General features: G+C 35.9%; 1 protein-coding gene across 2 annotated transcripts in view; it reads left to right on the top strand.

The window, feature by feature from the left end:
- Positions 1 to 24412, top strand: part of LOC134537910 (zinc finger protein 271-like) — an 85489-nt gene that overhangs the window by 37251 nt on the left and 23826 nt on the right. For both annotated transcript variants that reach the window (XM_063378858.1, XM_063378859.1), the window contains exons 6-8: positions 1444 to 1540; positions 18608 to 18677; positions 20839 to 20904. In XM_063378858.1, coding sequence (XP_063234928.1) covers positions 1444 to 1540; positions 18608 to 18677; positions 20839 to 20904 — 233 coding nt within the window. The remainder of the gene's footprint in view (positions 1 to 1443; positions 1541 to 18607; positions 18678 to 20838; positions 20905 to 24412) is intronic.

Raw genomic sequence — 24412 nt, 5'->3', positions numbered from 1 at the left:
GCGCCGGCTAATGCAGACATTAGACATATGTCCCGTGCCGTCAGTGGCCATCTCAATGAAAGATTAAAAAAATATCTTTTCACGCAAAGCATTTATTTTGTGTAGGCTGGCTGCGGCTTCTGAACGTAAGAGCGCACAGTTGAGTGAGAGAAGAAAAAAAAATGAGTGGCGTCTTCCACTAATCGCCGGCACCCAATGATCTCGACACCTGTCACATTTCTCATGTCCGCTGCGGAGGGTCGCCAGTCACCAGCACTCTGCTAGTAAACTAATTATGAGAGAACAATTTTTTTACTCTACACAAAACGTAAAATTTTGAGGAAAATTTTTTTTTTTTCGGACTTCACCTCATAATGTCCGCATCCCATTTTATTTTTGTCAAAAATTTAGCCAAATTACTGTGGACATTATGCGAGTAAATACGGTAAGACTTTTTCCATTTAGTCCACACTTGGTCCATTATAACTTTTGGTATATAGTTAGCCTATTAGCAAACAAATTAGAAATATTGTTCTACAAAAAATTTTGAAAAGGTGTTTCTAATTTTAAAAAAAATAAAGTAGATAATGGGAAAAAGAAATGAATTTAATGTCTGTTATTTTCGATGAGGTTAAAGCCCCTTACAACCTATAAAGAATTAAACAATTTTGAGTTATTTAGACCTAAATATATTTTGAGTAATAGAATTTATAATGTATTTAAATATTAGAAAAACTGATATATATATATATATATATTTTTTTTAAATTAGGCCATTAAATTATTGAATTATTCATTTTGAATTTTTCAATATTTTAATTTATTGATTAGGTGAAACAAGTGTACCTACAATTATCCAAATATGAAATGGTATGTTTCAGTGTACTGGTTGATTCCTCATGGATTGATGGGTTTCAAAACTATAAATAGATTGACGACAGAGCTAGGGTAATGTGGTCTTCGGAAAATGTAAGTAAAACTCTCTTAGATATTAGAAAAGGTTTTCAGAACATTATGTTGTACGGTATGTAAGGCAACAATTGATTGAGACCAAATTTGCTGAAGTAAGGGAGCTGGAAAAGGTGCAGCGCAGAGCTGCGAGATGGGTTATGGGTATGTCTAAGAGGAGGGAGGGGAAGGAAGGGGAGATGTATGGGCCATCCGAGATGATAAAGGAGCTGGGTTGGGAAAAGTGGCAGGGGAGGAGAGGAATGGAAAGGTTGGTCAGGCTCTACAGAATTATTAAGGGAAGCAGGGGCGGAGGGAGCACGAGTGGAAGCTCCAGAGGGTGTGGAGGAGAACGGAGAGAGGGGGCACGCTTGTCTTGTGAGGGAGTGGAATGGTTGGAGAGGGGCTTGGTGGAGGTGACTTGAGGAGGAATCTGAAAGGTTGGGATGCCCAATTGCAAGTGTATTATTGTTGTTGTTATTATTATTATTATTATATTGCGCATATTTATTTCAGGGTATGATTGAAGATGCCCAATTAGTTGGTGCATCCAACTTCATCAGACTCCTGAAAGATGAAGGATGTCCAGTATCGTTCTACTGGGACAACAATGGTATTGTGAAAATACTTACTACTATAACCTAAATTTGTGATAAAATTTATGCATTAAATTAATTGAAACAATCTATTTGTTACCTTTGGCAGAGAATCGTAACAGGTAATTAATGTTCATCAACTGTTTCACCAAAGTTTACCTTCACTCATCCTTGTTATTTAAGTAATAATCTCTTCAATCCCCTTGTATTAACTAAATTGTAGGATGTGTAATGTTGATGAGGTTGGGGGTTGGGGTATGTGTGGATGAATTAATGAATAAATAATAGATTTTACACAAAAACCTGTGTATAGGCCTACTATTAGTAATTGGAATGTAGCATATTAATTTTACATATCTCAGTATTTTTTGTACAGATTATTTCCTTTAAATCTTGGAGTAATTAATTTGTTTGTACACAGTATAAGAGCTTAATATTCATGTTAAGTACCTTTAAGTGTAAAATTTATGGGTGAGGGGGGTAGAATGTTAATAATATTGTGTTAAGAGTGAGCGATAGTAAAATTTTTTTCTGCAGATTGGAATGAAATTTTGTCAAAAGTTTTATTTAGCTACTGTTGTTGTCTGTACGTAGTTTCGAAATTTTTCATAACATTTTAATTGAGATATTAAACATTAAGTTTTAATAATTTAAAGCAGTTTTATACAGAATTTTAAAAAGTCTCGTGTCTGACGCGTTGACTATATATGCATGTAACCTTCTTGTTTACTAAAATAAAATTTCGTGTTAATAGGTGCATAAATTCTATCATAAAATAATTAAATTATAAATATCTGCATAATGCAGAAGTGCAGTCTTTTATGAAATCGCCTCTTACACGTTACTAACATATTGTAGAGAGATGGGATGAAGCCCTTATAGAGACAAAGCACCATGGATATTTGTTAAGGCTAAAATACGTCAGAACTATATCTGGGAAAGCCAAACGAAGATCAGTTAATATTACCAATTTTTCACACGTAGCGAGTGCAGACGTCTGTGAAACTATTTCCACAGAAGTTCGTATTCAACGAATCAAAATGTAAGTTAAACTATTATACAGTAGAAAGAATACTGCATCGTTTGATACCTAACATATGTCTGTGCACTGCCTGGAAACTCTAATCGAAGGTTAGTTAAAAGTCCAATTTCGCGTTGTTTTTCGAATTTTACACGCAGCCGTTTAAAAATAATACGCGCTGAAGAGCCCTGAACAGTGCTGCTAAGGATTGAGCAGCGGGAACTTCCCTGAACCAGGACTACCTGCTCGTAGTGGGGACTGGCGAGACCGCGCTAAGCCGCTTATCTCTCTTCAAGATCAGGAAAGGGGGCAGTGCCTTGTTACCTGCCTCTTTCTGACCACTGAACCATGGAAGTGCAGAGTGTATCAGTGCTGTAGTTCAAGTTCCTTGTGCCAGCTGAAAGAAACTTGCATCAACAGCTTCTATGTTCAAAGAGATAATTAGTAATCATATTGAATTATTTATAATTAATTTTTATTAACGTTACCTTATGTTTCCCTGTTCACTTACAATTTTGTTTATCTCACACGTCTGCCTCCCTACTCTTAGTACGCCTTCATGGCCAGTGACAGTAAACCTTGTTATCATTAAAGCCCGTTATGTAATGACACGTTAACGTAATCAAACGGAAACGCATCTCGTAAACGCAAGACGACCATTTACGGTACTCCGTCAGCTCGTTCTACAGAGTACGGATTTCACAGAAAAATAACAAAACTTGCGCCAATAAGCTTAAAAAATACTGACGTCAGCAACATCATTGTAAACAAGATCAAACGTGAAATTTTAAACATGCATCGGTTTTTATGTTTAGTTTACGTTGAATTGTGCATGATGACTTCTGTTCGATGCATTTAACTAGTCAAACGGCTTATAATTAGAGACGTCTGAATTTCGCGAATAGATTTCGTGACTGGTTGTATTGCATATCACTGCATCTCATATTCACGTAACTGATTAGATGCTTGTTACTCTCGCGCGTCTGGGCACTTAAATATGTATATGTCAAATATCGTACCACACGTACGGTAATGTATGATTAATCACTTACTGTAATTTTTACATCTCGGAATGCATTTATACACAACACATTCGGCTTCGTTTTGATAAAACTTAAACAATTAGCTTGTCTGTATTTCACGGTAAATTTATCAATGTACTGAAATGTCACTTTTGGTTTTAAATAAATAAGTTTTATATATCACACTGTATAAAAACATAAAATTGTCTGAATTAGCACATAACAAACAAGGTAAACAACCTAGATTTCATAAAATCATTTCTACATCCACCGGTTTTAAAGTCACGATGTATGTAGACTAACCGACATGGCGAAGGCATTACTTGTTGGAATTTCGCGCTTAATCTAGCTCTAAAACTAAATATTTCTATTCGTTAAAAGTGTGCCGCAAATATGCTTCTGTTTGTTTATTGACATTTTTTTTTTTCCACTTGATCCATTATCATTACCCAGCCTTTTTTCGCCGTTCAAAACTGGTATTCCCGAAAGAGAGGTGTACACCAAACTAGACTTTTTTGATATTCCAGACAGAAAAAATTACGTCTTAAATAATAAAGCGGAAATAACTAGCAAATACATAAATATTGTATGGGGAAGGTACCTAAGGGTAGGGTATCGTACTCCGAGTGCAGACTTGTTATTGGGCGCCTGTAGGCATCTGCGTGCCTTGGGATGAAAGCAATGAAGCCCTGCAATTGCGAAGCGCTTGAATGAGTGGGGCGGTGGAAACGGGAGATCCCCGAGAAACCCCGCCAACCACGAAATCGGAACGATTCCTACGTGCGAAATTCCGGGCTTCTGCCCCGCTGGGATCAAACCCAGATCGCTTTGGTGGGAGGCGAGGGGTCTGACCCATAGACCACCGCGGACCCTAATATTCAAAAACAAGAATAAAATGGACATGTACATGGTATACGTAGTGATAAAATAGTGCATTGCTATTAGCTGCATGGAAGAACGTATGCACAAGAGTTCGGCATTGCCCATTTCTCCATCTCTCTTACGCTTGCGGATGCGAATATGTGTACACTTACGTGTGAATGTAGAACGAACTTAAAGGGTCTTACGTTTCCCTTTTCGTGATACGTATACGTTTGCGTGTCACGGTCAAACGGGCCTAATCATTACTTGCATAGCTGTTTCATAAATAAGTAGGATACTTAAACTCCCTTGCCCAGAAAACTGCTCGTAACTAAATAGGCACTTCGTTAACGATGCTAAGACTTTGCTGCAACTATTTTAGTATACAATTTGTATTTTAGTTAAATTTATTAACATTTCTGAATGCGTACTGCTGTATTTTCGTAAAATTAATATCACACACGTGATGTCACGGAAGTTGTTATTATGGCATAGTTGTAATGCACGTGTTACTGAAGTGTCTATTGTTTTATATAATCATCCTAACTACACTATTAATTTCAACGACAGTTTGTCATTTATTTGGAAAAAATTTTTGTCTTGGTTTTCATCTGAAATAAGTGCATATGCAGGGTGGCCACCAAACCGGGAAAACGGGAAAAACCGGGAATATGTCGGGAATTTGAAAGGGCCCGGGTAAAACCGGGAAACTGTCTGGAATTTTATTTCTTTCCTGGGCAAATGCTGCGGTGTAAATGCGCACAACTTATATAAGACGTACATCGCGGCGTCTGATAATCACGCGGCAAATCTGTACAGTGTCATGTTGGCAGAGACTGTAGTGTTCCCAGGCGTGTCATGTTTCTTCTTTCCTCATAGACGCAATACGTCACTAAGGGGGGAGGGGGAGGGGGAATATGAACCGCACTACGGCGTGCAACACGGGGTGGTGTTCTAATTTGTTCTGTTCAGTACAAGTCTTCGAGCTGTTTTAGTCTTACGCTGTGCAGTTTGTTAGGAAGCTATTGCGGCAATGTCTACTAGGTATTCCTGTCGTTATGAGTCTTGAGGTTCCATGGGCGATGCGATGCGAAAGACAGAACTTGTGCGAGATGCAAGATATGCAATAAAAGTTTCAAGATCGATACGATGGGTAGGGGAGCATTTACAAGCCATGTCAAATCTAAGAATTTCAATAGAGTTATAAATAACCAATCAAGAAACCTGCAAGTTACAGAATTTTGTTTCCACTCAATCTGCTCAGGATGAAGCCCACGCTTCCTGTAACAAAGTTTTATTAGTACTTTAATTTATACTAGTAGCTTCCAACGGTTTAGCGGTGTTATAAACTAAGACGTCTTGTAATCCATCGCTTATCAATAAACTGTCAAATATGTCCAGTAACTAACGACACTGCACGTTTTTTTATGAATATTCGCAGCTGTGCGTTGAGGCCGGCCGATAAACCTTCCGCATTTACTTACCTTTAACGTCGGTAATGCTATGTTCACTTAAAATTTGTAAAATAATAATACTAAACATATAATTATTATGTACACCAGAACCCCGATTTAACGAAGCAGTGATTTTACGAGTACATTCTCGGGAACCGTAAAAAAAATTGGAAATTTTGACCAAAATGTGAAAATCAGAAAAAAAATATTTAAAAAAAAAACGCAATGAAAGATCATATATACCGAATAAAAGCATGTTGGACCTCCTGCGGTCACCAGCAAAGCATAAACACGACCCAATGCGGGTGCAACTGCTACATCGCTTCGTTATTGCTCGCGCGAGAGGCGAGACGTGGAATGTTAGAAGAAAGGAAGGGGGAAATGCGGGGGATGACAGACAGCAGCCAGTGTGTTTCCTGCGTGGGGAATAAGTGGCGTTGCTCCTTTTTTATGCTGTGTGAAGCGACCTTTTTCTATCAACTCACGGGAAAAGATAATTGCTTGAGCTGTCAAAATAAACATCGCTGCGACAGTACAAGACGCGGGCGAGCATCCGGTAGGTCGATGTGTATATCTACTCGAAAAACATATCTCAATTCATGATACTAATAAGATTCCTTATAACTTACACGTATAGCCTGATGTTTTCAGCCTGATCCAAGACAAGCAGAAAAGAACCTCAGGGAACTTAAGAGGCCACTCCAGTGTTTCAGGGGCACTACGCAACCCGTGTTAACCTCATAAGATTCAATGCTATTTTCATTTTGCTTATAACTTATTAACTAATATAGATTTCGAAATGATGCTTGCTTGATATCTAAGACAATGATGCTCTTATCAAAGCCCCTTTCTTCAAAAACGTGCATTAATTATAGTTCAAACCTAGACAATACACTTATACATATTAGTAAAGATTAGTATAAAACCATAATTTAAGCACGTTTTTGAAGAAAGGGGCTTTGATAAGAGCATCGTTGTCTTAGATATCAAGCAAGCATCATTTCGAAATCTATATTAGTTAATAAGTTATAAGCAAAATGAAAATAACATTGAATCTTATGAGGTTAACGCGGGTTGCGTACTGCCCCTGAAACACTGGAGTGGCCTCTTAAGGCAAAAAAAGTCAAAATAATGAGTGATGCCTTAAAACAGACCGCTCTCATAGACGAAGAAATTTTAAACACAAAAAAGGTTAAAGTTATGTGGCAAATATATATTTAGTAAACTGCCACCTGTTTTTTTAGTTGGGTATGTATCACATTTTGTGCATTTTTGTTTTATATTTAGTACTATACAGTTCCGTGTTTTAAAATGTGTGCTTTGTATCATGTATTACATAAATAAAAACATGTCATTTTGTATATATATTGCAAAACCTGGAAAATCTGGAAAATACCTGGAAAAACCTGGAAAAAACCTGGAATTTTTTATCACAAATATAGTGGCCACCCTGCATATAGCCTGAACACTGGCGAAGTACACTGCTTTCAAATAATACTACAACAATTTAAATTACAAAAATTACAATTAAAACTTTTTTATATATCTGGTTATTTACTAAAAATACGTTAATGGAATTTTAAAGAAAATAGACCCTAGTTAACTTTAAAGAAACCGCGTCTCCATGAAGATTCGAACCACAAAACATTTTTCTCTATATTAATCGATACACTGCTAACTAAACATACCCCAGAACAAATGAACAGTAAGCACCAAAACGAAAATATTTAACAGAATTAGCATAAAATGTACAAAACAAAAAAGTTTGTTTTACAATAGCATAAAAATTACAATATACAATAAGCGCGGATGTGAGTGTCTTATAGTGCCTGGTTGTAATACTACTATATAACAACCACGATTTAGTTAATTATTTTGGACAACGCCTTTTATGTTTTGAACTGTTAGTCATCTAAAAACCTCCGAAAACCAAATAAATAAATAAAATATTAACAGAAAAAAAATAATTTAAAAGAAAAACAAGACCGAGTCAGATGTATTCGAACACAGTCTGAACCAGCAAGGAAAATAAAAATAAATATGGACAATACAACAAAAACATCACAGACCAAATATTTAACCTCAAAAAAACTAGAGAGCACAAGAATTCCGTGAAAGGAACTTATTAAAAAAAATGTATTAAACACAGACGAACACAGTGCACATACAGTGAGACAGATTGGATGCAGGCAGACAGAAAAGCTGGACAACGCAGCAAACACATAAAGACAACGATGAAAATAATAAATTCTGTGAACAACACAACGACGACAGCACTAACGAACACAGAAGTTTTTCAATGACATCAGGCACAAACAGTTTGTTTGTGCCTGATGGCGGGAACAGATGTCAGTTTCCGAAACGTCGTAACTACTGTCATTGAAAAACTTCTGTGTTTGTTAGTGCTGTCGTCGTTGTGTTGTCCATAGTATTAGTCTGAATGCTCGGTTCGCCCACGCTTTGTTATAATAAGTCATATAGCATCGATCATACAATTTCGTATTCCTGTAGCTGTCTCGCCAGATGCGCAAAACTGGCATGAGTTTTCAAGAAATGATATAACCACAGAACATTTTTGAAAAGCAGCATAATTATAAATCGGCCCCTTTGAATTACCGTTATTATATTGAGGAAAATACATTTCGTGGGAACAGATTTTTTTTGCGGCAACCAATAAATAGTTTGTGACTAAACGAATGTAGCACTAATAAACAGTTCAGTGACTGAGTAAATATTATCAATGTTACATATTATCAACAGCGTACCAAGCTGCTAAGTTGGTTTATATTGTACTATTAGCCCCGCCTCAAAGCTTAGTCGTGTCCCGATTAACCATTTAGTGTTATTGTGATTGTGTTTTGATGCAGTGTTCATGGCCGCCGAGGGGGGGGGGGGGGGGGGCAAAAGGGGCAAATGCCCAGGGGCCCGGGCGCCCGGCTGGGAAGTGGAAAATAAATGGCTGGAAAAACATTTTTCCCCTGCTATTAAAACATCTTGTACTATATGTGTGTGTGTGTTTTTTATGTGTTCCTGTGTAACATTCAGTTCACACCAAAATGGGAACGCCAGGTACAAGCACAATAGGTTTGCTTGGTCCAGTACACCCCTCCACTTGGGGTCAATGCCATTTAGACTCCCCCTTCTGAAGTAAAGAATGCGGTGATGGGCCCTGGCTGGAGGGGGTTTCATGGAGATATCTGATAAAATGAAACATCTCAAATCAATTCATGTTTCAAATATTGGTCCAAACAGTTGAAACAAATCAAGCTTTTAAACACACTATGGAGATTAAAATTGGATAGTTTATTTCCAAACGTGTGTATCGCTGTTCGAGTGTTCTGCACAATTCCCGTGACAGTTGCCGAAGCGAAAGGTCCTTCAGCAAAATGAAGGAAATAAAAAATGTACATCGCTCAACCATGTCTCAGGATAGGATTAGTGGGCTCACCTTGCTTGCCTTAGAGCCTGATCTCGCTCGGTCATTGAACTACGACGATGTAATTAACGATTTTGCTTTGAAAAAGGCACGGAAAACAGATTTGTTGTGATTACTTCTGAACTATTTAATTGTTTGTAAATCAATATTATTGAGTAGCATAATCCTTTTAAATGCATTATATGTTTAAAATTTTTAAATAATATACTACAGTGTATGATTATTCTAAATGTAGTGTTTCGATATGAAGTAATGACTGTTCTGTCGTAAAACATTTTGCAGTGTTATTAAATTTAGACATTTTTATATAGTATATGACATTTGAATTGTGTTTTAGTAGGATGTAAAATATATATCATTGTTATTTAAAATGCACGTCATTTATGATTTTACATCGAACTAAGGGTATTAAATTAATTTGTATAAATTATCAATATGTATTACAAATTTTTCAATGTAATGAACGTGGTTCAATGTGTTTCATATTTTCGAAATAATAAAATTTATTATTAATTAAAATATTTTAATAATATTTATATTTAGAATAAATTATTATACTTACGTATTTTAAACACTCATATGATAATGCAATTTCTGATTACCATTTAAGATTTTTTTAGCAGAATATACATCAAAATGAAATATTATTTGTATATTGATGGGATTAACAATGTAAAAGTGCACTGAGATAATACATGCAAATGCTCTCTTTTTTTTTTTTTTTTTTGCGAAACTAGGAAATCGTTATGTGTGTTCAAATGAAGGATGCGATTTTATGATACCATATATATATTTATGGTATAAGTAGTACGTAGTAGTGGTATGGAAAAAAAGGAAGGGGGCCTACTACCCCAGCTGTCCAGGGGCCCACAAATTCTCTCAGCGGCCCTGGCAGTGTTTACCATTCCCTTGCCTTGAACTTATACTTGCAATATTGCACTTATTCACTGTCACAATAAAATAATTCACCTCCCTTCAATAAGTTGACAAAATTAGATTTAAATACATATGCAGAACTCACAGTCTACTGGACCAATCACTTGCAGCACTGACTGCAACGGATGCTTTCATAGTTCTGTCTGGCCGTTCATTAATATGATAACGGTAGTGTACAAATTAAAACAGACCGAGATGTCTGACTGAATTTAAATCTGCACAGTACTGTATTGTAAATTAAAACTTTTCTGAAACAAGCATTTGAAAGCATCATGGAGAATTACGTAACGGGAGTTAAAGACAAAAGTTCTTAAAATGCTCATTTACCAATTTTATTTCATTTCAAAAAAGCTAGTGTTCCACTAGTTCTTATATTTTTTAATTTTTGTGACATGATAAAGTTATATTATTACAATGCTGTTTACGTAATGTATTGAAGTGACTCAACTTAAAGATTAAAGCAGTGTTAATGTTGTTAATCTTGCTACTCTTTCGCCATAAATTGTAATCTCCATCATCAGGGTAACAGCCATGGTACAAAGAGTGGGAAGGTAGGCCTATACCGTGTAGGTCAGTGGTGAGGACATATAGTTGAATAAGTAACCATCTAGAGCCACTACGCTGCCAGGAACATGGCAGATTAGATTTTGTCCGTTATCACTCCTCGTTAATATGCCGCACTGTGCGTTCTATAATGGACGTAAAGTTTTTATCATTTCTGAAAGACGTTGGGTTTGCGAAGACAATATATAAATGTGTGTAAGAGAAGAGACACTGTTAACGTGATCACAGGTTATCACATATTGTGATCGTTGGAACGTTATCAACAGCACTCATAAAAATTTGAGTTGAATTCATTGTTTAATAACTTGCGTAAGTGGTAGTATTTCTTTGGTTTATTTATGTTAGTTCTACACCTTTGCATTACAATATCAAGGGAATGTTCGTAATTATAGACACACACACACACCTAAACTCATGCCGTTACAAGTTTTTGGCTTCAAATGGTATATAGTCTATCCCATGAACGAGTGTAGGCCTACTTCTTTACATCTCGTAAAAGTAATTTTAAAAACTAAACGTAGTACCTATTTTATATTCGCAAATATATGATATAACATGCCACAGGGACGATTAAAGGTGAAACGATGTAAACAGCAAAAGTAACAAAGTAATTTGAAAATAATGATGTCTAAGTGGATGAATAAATAAAAATTTTATGAGTAGGGTACACGAGTCTCATACCCCGAGGGCAGACTTGTAACTGGGCCGTTGTCATCTGCATGCCCTGAAGGATGCAGAAGCGACGGAATGAGAAGGGCGGGTTAACGGGAGATCCCCGGCAACGTCAGAATGCAAAAAATCTCGGATCGCCTTTCGAAGAAATATTGCCTGTTTTGCATCATGTCGCTAAATAATGACGTAGTCCTCTTAACAACTATATTTCCATTTTTGCCTTCATTATTTTCCCTTATGCCTAAACAATTAATATTGAGCGAATAAACTCCAACTGGTTCAAACACAACTTCCAAATATGCATTCGAAATATTTAAAGGTACACATTTTCGTACAAGAAAGTTCGAAGTGTGTACTGACCACGTTTTGGTTGGATGCTAGGTTCACCATAGGCTCATTCACGCAATTTAACTACCACATCATTATACGTTTTGTTACAAATTATTTGTATTATTTGTGTTAATACAATATCATAATTTACCACGTATATTTACAATTGGGAGATTTTTGCTAGCAGACTGACTATTGAAATGATGATGTTTTGTTTTCGATTTGCTCTGCAACTAAAACACTAGAAAAAATCAAATGGAATTAACAACAAAAATGCATTTATTTACACACCGAATTTTGGTATGTTACTTTACTACTTTAATTAAGGATGATAAGCTGAGGTCGCAACGAGACCTTTGCGTTTTTTTATCTTTCTTTATCATGTCCTTATTATAACACAGAAAATGAATTCAGTTTATGAAATTTTATGCCCAGAAACTTTGTTTAACGTATTTCGTTTACAACAAGACTACAGACTATGTCAAATTATGTCATATTACAATTGATAACTGGCACGATGGTGTACTCTGAAAAATTACGATTTTAAATTAAAACAATGGCTAAACCTAACATGGTAATTTTCCATTTAAAACAATACGACGAGAACATTTAAATATTGTCAGCATACTTGTTATGTTACTTAACAAATATATCATATTTAATTGATGTAATTTTGTGATAAATCCATGCAAAACTAATGATAACAATACATTTAGTTCTACAATATGTGATCCAACGAGTTACATATTTGCTTAACATGTTTCTTCGCCAATTTCAGGTCAACCACACATAAGGAAAATTCAGTTTGGTGTTTACAAACAGATTCAGTTAAAATGTCTTTCTTGCGTATTTACTTTTACAATACAAACTTACAACTATGTACTGAAAATACTTTCCTCCCCTTCTTTTTTCAAATGCACATTTGTCGATGTTTTAAGATTTCATGGAAAACGAAACAAACGTAAACTTTTAATAATTTATTTTGAGTAATATTATTATTTAAAATAGGATTTAAACAATGCTCCCCCAAAACTGTTTACACATAATTTGCAGAGCTAGACGAATAAACAATTTTACCTTTAGAATGAATTTTTATATTTTATGTAGTACGCATTACTTTTAATCCTAATTCTATACGCAACTTTTCACGAAATTTTTATTCACAGCATATTTATTACTACTGACACGATTTGCACTGATTGTTATTAGGTAAATTTCAAGTAAATGCTACCTTTTGTAGCCGAACCCACGGTGTGAATTATGGGAAATTTTTATATAGTTTTTCGTTTCATGGTCCATAGACCTCAAATACAATTTGTGGACACGATAACTGCCGCAATTTTTTACCAATCACTTCTAAACTAATAAATAAGTTCTGACAGTGGAAATTTTCGATCAAGTTCGTTAATAGACAATATCTGACCAAAGTGGTAGAATTGGGGAAGGTTTTCCTAAAACCCGAAAAATCGCTATAACTCCCATAACATGAGAAATATCATATTCGTTTGAACGTATTAAAATTTGAATTTTGGTCTTAGCTATTTTTTTATACGACCAACCATAACTGCAGGGGGTTGATAAAACAAGGGTTTGAGGACAATAAAAAAATCATAGCTCCCAATGTAGGCACAACTTCTGATCTATGAATTTTTGTATTATTGTTATAATTTTTATCTCAAACGTTCGTCTAAAACATTTTTGGATTAGAGAAACGTTTCCTGAAAGGGGTCAAAAAATAAGGGCGAATTATTAAAAATAATTCATAAAGCGCCCTTAGTAGAAACACTACCAAATCCGTTCAAATGTTTTGTTAATATTTTAATTTTGATCTAAAAATTTAGTCTAAAATATTTTTTGATTAGACGAACTGTTTTAAAGGGGTTATATAAATATGGGTTAGTTATAAAAAAACATTACTCCCTTAGAAGAAACACTATCAAATCAGTTCAAATTTTTTGTAAAACTTATAATTTTGTTCTAAAATTATTTTTTACGAGACGAGCCAATATTGCAAGGGGTTAAAAAAAACAAGAGTTGGAGAAGGAAAAAAAATCATAGCAAGGGCAATACTTTGGATCCATACGATTTTTGTATTAATTTAATAATTCTAATCTTAAACTTATGTGTAGAAAAAACTTTGATTACACAAAAATTGCTGCAAGGGACTGAAAAAAGAGTGGTATAATTAAAAAAAATTACAGTTCCCTTCTTAGGCATACCATAAAATCCGTTCAAACTGTGCTTAAATCTTATAATATTCATCCAAAACATTTTGTCTAAGAACATTCTTGATAATACAAACCATTGCTGCAAGGGGTTTTGAAAACTTTGGTATGGAATATGAGAATAATTAAAAGCTCTTTATCATGTACTCTATGGAATTAATTTTTGGTTTTGTTTACATTTTTAGTGTTGCAAATATTTTTCTAAGTAAATTTTATGTTACAAACCATTACTGCGTGGGGTGGGAATAAAAACGATAAAAATATAAAAAATTTATTACTTTTTTAACAAATATTTTTATAAAACTTGAGAAACTTTTCCTAAAACGTCAAGCTGAAATAATTGTTGATAAAAAGAACAATAAAAACCGAAGTTGGGATTATAAAAAACAATACCTAACCTTAATAAGTATCAATTTAATCGAATTTTATTTTTATTACCTTTTTTTTAATATTACCTTAAACCTTTGTCCAAAGGATATTTGTGTACGACCACGTATTAGTGGCAAGGATTAAAAGTAGTGTTTGAAGGTTGAAAACAATTACATAACTACTTAGTAGGTACAATATTAAATTCGTTTAGACATTAAATGCTGAATGTATTGAGTTGTGAAAAAACATTAAAAATAGTTTCGCTGTCTGGAATGCAAGAAAATGTTTAGTCGGACATTTTTTAATATTGGGTAAAATATCTATAATAGGATGTTATGTACATTAAGTTTTTAAAATGTTCCAGGAGTTTGTAAAAATCTTCAAATCACTTTCACTTTGAAATCTATGTACGCCTGTAGGCTTTGTTGAAATGGATTGTTTATATCTATTTACAGATGCACACGAGATAGTAACACAAATGAATCATCCAGTGTCAACAAGTTACCAATTCCAAATTAATATGTTTCAAAAGGTATCTTATATCAATACAAACTTTTAATATATTATCTTCGAAATATATCTTTTGACTTTTTTTAAATAGATGTTTCCTAATGCATAATGATAAACACAATAAAAACAAATTTAATTGGAAAATTAGTAAATTCACTTTGAAAAAGTTAATTCATAAAGTGGCTAACTTACATTCTGCACTTAACGATTCAAATGTTGTTAGGTGTTTTACATTACCTGGAAGACATATATTAATATTATACAAATTGAAACCAAATAACAAAATTTGCTTCTTCGTTTTGCAGATGACGTGCCTTATAACATGTATATTTTCTTTGAAATTCTATCCAAATCGGCTGCAACAAAAGACATAACTATAAAATGTGTTCAGCAATATTTTAGTTTTAAATTACAGCATTTTAAAACAGATGTTGAAACTTATAAAATTTTTATTTCTATAAATTTAGCAATATTATGCACGCAGAAAAAAATTCTCTTTTCTTTATTTAAAATACTTCGCAATGAAAAATCAGATACATCAAGTCACGGTTAGCTTTTTTAAGGCCTCGTAGGTTTATTATATATATTTAAATGAAATTATTTACATTAAGAAGATTAACGGATATTATTGTTGGCAAAACAGTTCACAATTATACTGACAAATTTGGACATCGTTTGACTAAATGGTTTTTGATTTATGGCGAGTTGAGTTTGACAGATCAGAAATAGCGGACGCGCAAACACACTCCTTGCGCCTTAAGCTGGGTTCACAATTGAAAAAATAACAGTAACAGTAACAGTAGGTCGTGTGCATAGGATATGAACGCCATTTTTCCTAACCTAACGATTCACAATAGCAGAAAGTTGGTCGTGCGCATGGGAGCAAGGTCGTGCGCATAGGAGTGAAATGAATATATTTTATTTTGGTTGCGTACGCATGACACAACAACCAATGAAAGAAGAGCAGAGTGTTTTTTTGGCGGGACTAGAAATATGTTTATATTTATTAACCATATTGTGGTAAGAAAATGTCGAGATAATAATAGTATTGTCGTTATTTTGAAAGTTAATATGTTTATTTACTAACACTGCTAACAGATGTCGCATCATTCGAGAAATTTCATTGGCTGAAATTAACAGTAAGAATTCAATTGTGAACCGATTTCGCAGTTCGCACAAGTCGTGTGCACAGGTCGTGTGCATGGCTTGCTATGCACTCGCCTAATTTTTTTAATTGTGAACCCAGCCTTACACGGCCCAGCTACGTCGCAGGACGAGTTCGCTCCCCCCTCCCCAACCTTTCCTGTTTTGTTCTTCATAACGGCCAAACCCTGCCCCAACCGCTCCAGCTAGACACAGTGGCGGCAGCTAATCCTGCTTGATTGACAGCAGCTACCCAGCTACGACAGTGCCCTCTATGAAAAGATTCTGGAACTGTTTGCAAGTCTATTTCGTGGCCTCCGTGGCTCCTCCACGATTTTGTCATTTCCTCCTTCCGCCTCCGACCAGTCGCTCACTCTTAAGGGGAATGGAAAGGTAAAATATCTTGGGAATGCTGGAATCGAATATCAAGGATAAAATCTGAACTACTCATCATATTTCTTTGCGGTTTGTTTTGCCAACTAGATAATTTAATTACAGAGGGTTGTGTGTACAGAAGTGGCCACAATAATGCATAGTTTTTTAGAAAAAAATTAAATTACTTTATGCAGAAATAAGGGGTATTAGCCACAAAATTATAAATTATACCAAAATATAATTTTTGAATGGTGTAATACAATATTATCTAGAGCTCTATAATACAGAATTTTACGTAATTGCTCAACAAGCGTGTCCTTCCTTACCTAAATGTTGCATGGCAGGTTTTAATTGGTTAAAATTCCTTTAAAATTCAGCGATCAAGTGTTTTTCACTTTGATTATAATAGAGTTTTGTAAAAGGTAATGCTCGTGGTAAATTGCATTTGTCTGTGCGAAGAAAACGGAATAGAGGTATAAATCTAGCAAATTGGAGAGAGAAAAATAAGTAAGTACACAAATTATTTGTAGTATTCATGGGTCGTTTTCAGTGCATAGCTTTAGGCAGTGTTATTAATAAAAACATGTGTTTTTTTTTATCTTGATTTAAGGTATTAAAAGGAAAGCACAAAGACTGAAGAAAGTACGCCAATTATACAACTATTATTATTTGGTTGAAAATAAGATGTATGCCAAGTAACCTAAAAGCAACTAAAAATTATTAATTGTATATCCACAATCCAGTTTAATATTTGTAAATAAACGGTACTATAAAATATATATGTGCAAAGAATACTCTAAGAATATGTAAATGAGGTGGACGCGAATGCAATGACAAGAGAAATGCAGAGTAACCCGACAAGACATGTGCTATCGAAAACCAGACCTTCCTCTACACCCCTTCCACAAATTCGTCAACAAAGCGCAGATAACAGCCGGAACCCGACCACAATAATGGCGAGGATTATCTGCAGCGCTCGGGTCTTGCTGAAGAGATGGAATAAAAGTGTCCTATCTCCAAACAGTGAAGTGGCAAATTTTCAGCTCAAACATGAATGTGCAGTGACTTACGCGTGTGCAAGTAATTCGCAATTGTATGAAGATAATTATTTCCAAAAATCATATACTATAAAAGAATGTTGCATGTAAATCGTTCAGTTTTTACTTTTTTGTTATTCCGATTACTTTATTTTCTGCAAGTTGTCGAATTTGCGCTAATATAAACCTTTTTACTAATTAATTTTGCTTATTAATAACAACATTAACCACATTCTGACAACTGGGATCAGCCATTATACCTTTCCTCAATGATGTGTAAAAATATCATTCTTCATGCATTAACTGGTTTGACCTCTACTTGCCGTCGCATTGACCACTAAAACAGCTCTAAATTAAGCCCTTTATCGCCCTCTTAAGTTGCACAGGCCATCATGCTCAGTTGCTGCCCCAGCAAGACATGTGTAACTAGTACAGGCAGTGCAACATGCTGAGCCCATACCAGGCCAGGTGTGAATTTTACATGGTTGTACAAAAGCAGAGGGCGTAGCACAATATTAGCATATGAAGTATGAAAAGAAATGCCACCCTTTCAGTAAATTGGGTTTAAAATTAATATTTTACCAAACCCATGTATGTTCTGCCTTCAATAAATTTTCCTAACTATACTGTAACCTCTAATTCATTACAGTGTTACACAAGTCTTTATAATATTTTTTTGATATTTAAATTTATAATTTTCTCCCAAATATATCTGTACAAACCAGGAACACATTATGACCTAGTCGCATGTGCAATCGTTCATACAACAAGCAACTGACACCTATCTGCTTTCATAGTGAAGTATGACTCCCTAGTAAAGTAACCAGCTAATAGGCAGCTGTTTTAGGAAACCCATTCTTACTTCTAAGAAAAAAAAGAATTACTCATGCAAGATAAATGTTAACTGTAATTGTGTGTAATTCATTTGAACAATCATAAAAACATACTAATCTGAAAAGAAATTAAGCCGTTTGTGTTAAGTCAGTGCACTCTGACATTAAAGATCCCCAAGAAGCATTCTATTGTTTGTCATATAGGGTCAGTTAGCATGTAGAATTTGTTAAATGTATGTCCCAAAGGTTATTTGGTATAATTTAAGATTGATTACAGAGTTCTATATTTTTTTCAGGAAAGAATGCAGTAATACTGATAGATTTCTGCTCGAAGGCTGTTGTCCTGAAGGGAAACATTTACTGCAGGTGACTACCTACTACATAAAAAAAATTTAAAAAATAAAGAAACATTTGACTTACATCATTGAAGAACAAAATCTCATAGTATGATACCTTTTAATTTGGAAATGTACTTTCTCATATAGTCTGTGGTACTGTTTCAACTTAATAAATGTCATATATTATAAAAATAAACTGTTCATTATTGAAATTAGCATTCCAGATAACTTACTTATTATTAGAGACACGGAAATTTCGCGAATCGCGATATCGCGAAATAACACCGCAATTTACCTTAATTCGCGACAAAACACCGAAATCGCACAGCATCGAGAAATAAAACTGATAATAATGAATTAGACCACCCATGCAAGACATCGCGAAAAACAAGTAAACACGACGTTGACGGCACATCGCCATTTTTCTAAGTTTCAACATGGCCGCTTTGTAGTAATGAAAGTAAATAATGATTTACAGTATTCCCGTCACGTAATCATTACAATTTGAAACGAAAGCAGTAATTGCAATCATAAACTAATTAAAAAGAGAAAAATGTACCTGAGCATCAACACAAAGTTAATAAAAAATACCGGCGATGTTTTCAACACAATATAGCTGCCATGATTTTCAACCCGCTGTATTTACACATTAATCTTGTAGAGAAATATAAAATTTTAATTCTTCCTTTCATGTTGAACAGTTAACAACCTCATGCTTTCAACTACGTTTGACTGGCTTGGCAACCTACTCGTTAGAGCTGTAGGTGTAGCAAACCGTATGTATTCGGTACTGACTGAGTAACGGGTGCGCCATCTAGTATCGAGTAACGAAACGTTACACACGGCTGGATTTCGTTACTCGCATTTTTCGTATGCTTTACGCATGCGCGCGCATATTCGATGAATTTACGTTACAAAGAACGATGTTTGTTTATTAAGTATAATATGGAAATTTGTCGTCCAAGTTTTTTACTGTTTATAAGAAAGTATTTTTTACAAATTAGAAATATGTATGTTTTTGTTATTTATTATCGCGTATTTTCACTTTTTTTGTTGTTTTTATCTTAAAAGAGATAATAAAACCGCTCTAATGAGATTTAATTGTTTCTTGGTTAACAAAAACTGTTAATTATCAAATATTGTTAATTGTTTATATTCTATTTATTATTATTTACGTGACGTCATACTGTACGCGTACGCAATACGACTCGATTCGTTGCTGCAAAATAACATTGCATGTTATGCGGTATCAGAAGTAACGAGTAACGTAGCGACACGATAGTAACGAGTACTAATTGTTATAGTAACGAATACATACGGGTACACTTTTTTTCGTTACTTTTACACCTCTACTACTCGTAAACATGAACACATGGCACTACGCCGATTGATAAGCAAAATCAGTGACCTTTAACTGCCGTAACTACACTTCTCAGCAAATGCAATACGACCGCAGAGCAAGTGAATACGGCGTCAACGGGACAAAGAACAGCAGCAAGAAATATTAAAAGAATACTAAGTTGAGACATGCCGTGCCGAGGCAGCGCGCTAGGCGACACCGGGCCGTGCCGAGGCAGCGCGCTAGGCGGCACCGGGCCGTGCCGAGGCAGCGCGCTAGGCGGCACCGGGCTGTGCCGAGCTGTTTCAAGCCTACAATTTTTATTTGCCAATAGTGTTGACTTTAGAGTGCAGTATACGAGTATACGCCGTGCCACTATTATTTAGCCAAGCAAAACTTGTAGGTCATAAAACCATTCTCAAAAGTTAAAGTAAACATGAAAAACCAAAACAGCGAAATAAAACCGAAATTTGATTTTTTCAAAACGAAATTTAAGGAAAAATAAAACCATTTTTACGGGACTCTACTTATTATTCATATACATTGTAACACGCTGATCATGTTACGTAGAAGTGCATAATATAAAGAACTAAAAAATAAGAGATAAATTCAGAAAAAAGTAAAACAATAATAAAATTCCTAACGACTGAAGACCAAAACAAAATTAGGATTAATAATTATACATTATATGAATAAGACCTTACTCTGATTATACAGTATTGTACTGACCTGTAATGGCATGCAAAGATGAACTTATGTATAAACCTTTTCTTACAATCAACGAATAATATTAAGTTTAATTGCATTTAGAGTAACACTTGTAATTCTGTTTGTTTTTCTAAATTTACAGTGATGGAATCCATCTAAACAAGTATGGCCTTGCAAACTTGCGAGCGGCCATTACCAATAAATTGAGGTAAGAGTATACAAGTGTTAAACTTACTAAATTGTTTTATGTTAATGCAAATATAGTTTTGTTGCTTAGCACAAATTTTATGTTGAGCTTTATTTATTTATTTATTTGTTTATTTATTAAATTTGTGGCATGCCCACCAACAGTTTTGTAACTTTTGAGGTGGGCACGAACATACACAAAAGAAAGCAGTCCTTGCACGTGTCAAGGCACCGCAAGCATGCTGCACTACGCAAGGTGGGCTCCGCCCGCAAGGAGAACAATCAGTGCGGGTAGCCACCACTCACAAGTAGATGCAACATAACCCGCCAGCACCGCATACATGAGGGCGCCACAACAACGAAAGACAGAAGAATACAAACACACAAACAAGGGTGTTAAAACTCGAACTCTGAATGAGATATACCAAATGTGCCGGAAATTAGGTATTTCGGCAAGTTTTTTTTATTGTTATTATAATTTTAAATTATTTTTGGAAATTTTATTTTTCTTTATAATTTGGTTACAATTGGGTTATTTACACTTTGTTAGGCTGGTGTACTCTACGTAGTTAAACTTTGTGCCAGTATACTGAGGCACCTTTTCTCAGGGACCAATCTGATCTTTTGCAGTCTAATGAAATCGTTGGCAGCCCGTTTGACATTTCTCCCGCTTGCAGTCACGTCCCCGGCCTGTAACATTACTTCCCTGCGTGACTAAAACTGCATACAGCAGCTCTGGATGAGTTGTTACCATTTCTCAGAGACGAGCATACCATAGCTTTTACCGTCATGCATACGTCTTAGGTTCTCTCCTCGAAAGTCACGGCTTGGACGCTCGTTCCCAGCGTCATTGCACCCCCCACCCCTCCCAGCTCCCTCCGGTTCTAAGAATTTAGCCCAGGATCATTGTCCTCCAGTGAACCCCGCCAAGTTTTGGCCGTTTTCAAGGCAGACTTACCATAGAAAAAATATGTGCAAGTATGGACCACACACGACATCTAGCGGCGGACATAGTAACTTCTTCTCTTGTGGCCAGCTCGTGGAGCTGACCCCCGTGATATATGGTGGCAACTTTGCTAACCTCACAGCTACCTTCCCCTGTAGGCCGCCAGAGAGCAGCACCCGACTGCGGCTTTAGCCCCAGGTTATAGCAGACGTCTCGGGCGAGTCAATTCTTATTTATTTCAGACACCCCTCAACAGGTAGCGCTAAAATCGGCCAGTGCTACCAACTTCGAGATTTCAAAGTCAGAGTTTTTTTTGTGATTCCCACTTGGGGAACCTTTCGGTCCGGACCCCCCGTCTCCCCCTCCACTTTTGATTGAACATTTACCTATAATTACGAGATGCAGATCTTTGGCAGACACTTCGCGTCGCGATTCCAGACGGACTGTTTGTGATTACCAGCGGATCGACGAGACGCACTACAAGACTTCCATCCGGCCGCAACCGACGATGTAGTCGATTAGACAAGAGATGCTATCCCTGTAAATTTCTTTAAGTAGTTTAGTCCGTCTGTATAGTACAATGAATGATAGTTTTTTTTTTTTTTTAAATAATTTTTTTTGTAATGGTGGAAACGTCCGCGCCAGCCGCGTATTCGCGAGCTCCAGATCCGGATTGGCGACGCCTCAGAATCTAGAAGCCAACTTCCCTGTCTGGTGAGTTACGACCCGCGACATTCCCCAACCTCTCCTTATCTTTTGCGGGCATTCTCTGCCCAGTTTGTTAACTGTCTGTGTACTAGTTCTGATCAGTTTTGATTCGGACTGTTCGCAGACAGGGTCTAAGGGCTGGACGCCGAATTGGCATTTTCACCACCCGTCCTCAACAACACACAGGCGCCCTGGCATCATGTTCACGATTGATCTCCAGGAAGCGAAGCACCGACCTCCGGTGCTGCTGTATGTTTTAACCTTTTTTGAACTTTCTTAAATTACGCCGTTCCTCAGATAAACACAATTTCTGGACTTTAAGAATACCATATTTACTCGCATATAGGTCGCTGCAATTTTACCAGATTTGATGGGGGGGAAATGAAGTGCGATCTATATGTGAAGAAAAATTGTTTAAAATTTTTGAGGAATTTTTTTGCAAATTTTTGCTTTTAAATACGAAAAAGAAGTTTATAGATATAGGCAAATTTATTTGCAATGTACACATACAGCGAAACCCCTTATTTACGTTACCGTTATTTACGTTTTCCCGTTATTTGCACTATATTCTTCAGGTCCCGTTTAGTTCCCATTTAGTCCAATACAATACGTTCATGCGAATTACGTCTCAAAAATCGAATCCATCTCGCTATGTACGTCACGTAACAACCATAAACAACCAGAAAATACCATGGGTACTTTAAGAGTAGATAAGATTAGCTAGTAGGCCTAAAAACATCGTGAAAAACGTAACGTTTATAGTTGGCAATGAACATTTTAAATCGCAAAATATACATATTTTATAACATGAAAAGTTGCTTTTATTTCTAAACATGTAATAATTTAAGCCTAGGCGTGTAAAAGTCCGAGTAATTTGTAGCGGTCAGGTCCGCTACCTCCAACTTTGCGCGTCAGCGCTAGCGTCGGCACACCTTTCCCCTCCTCCTTCCCCCTCCTAGTGTGTGTTTGATTTCTCCTCGCCTCTCCTCCTGGGGTTGGCGCATGCGCGCTGTGCCGCGCCGATTTAATAAAAGCCGCTTTAAGGGTGTAATTCGGTCTTGTTAGCCTTGTTAGCTTGATTTACTCGTCTCGTCTGGTCTAGTCCAGTAGCTTGAGTAGCTACATTGTCTGTTTCAGAATGTAGTCCGTTAGTCTTTATATTGTAACGACGTGCGAGAGCGACCTCGGGGGAAATAATTTAAGTGTTATTCAAATGCAAACGTTAATCGTAATGTTTTTCCCGTAATTTAACCTACCATCCCAAAAACCTTTCCGCAGTCCCAGTCATGTTATGGCCCTCCCTCCTCGCCTTTAAGCCCTTTAAGCTTTCAAATTATAGCAGGAGACAATCTAAAATGCATGAGGGAAAAACGTAAACTCACGAATGTATAAACGTGGCTGATTGTTAAGTTCTGATACTGTATTTATGTCACAACTTAGCCGAAATACTGGTACGAGACAAAGTTCACAAGATAAAATGAGCGGAGTGTTGGTAACTGTTTTATACATATTTTATAATTTCAGAAGTATTGTACAGTTGACGCATATTTTTTAAACTAACAATTTATTTCTGGGGATCGTAATTAATTAATTATTGGTATCAAGACATCAAGATGAACGTAAACTTGAACATGTCACGGCAGCGAGAAAACTGGTGCGTATACCAATAAACTGGTATTAGAACTAGACAAAACTGGTACACGGGAGGTGGAGCTTATATTTTTTTCCGCTAAGCTCGCATCTATTGGCTGGCTGCTGATGGAAGGTCACGAGTCTGGGCGGAGCGTAGAGTGAGTTATACTGCGCATGCGCAACTCAGAGAAGAGAGAGAGCCAGCCGGCGGCTACGCCGCGCCGTAACAGCTGATCGAGTACAA

Source organism: Bacillus rossius, chromosome 12 (genome assembly GCF_032445375.1).
Source record: "Bacillus rossius redtenbacheri isolate Brsri chromosome 12, Brsri_v3, whole genome shotgun sequence".
In the NCBI taxonomy this organism is placed as follows: domain Eukaryota; kingdom Metazoa; phylum Arthropoda; class Insecta; order Phasmatodea; family Bacillidae; genus Bacillus; species Bacillus rossius.
This window is presented reverse-complemented; position numbering and strand designations above follow the sequence as displayed.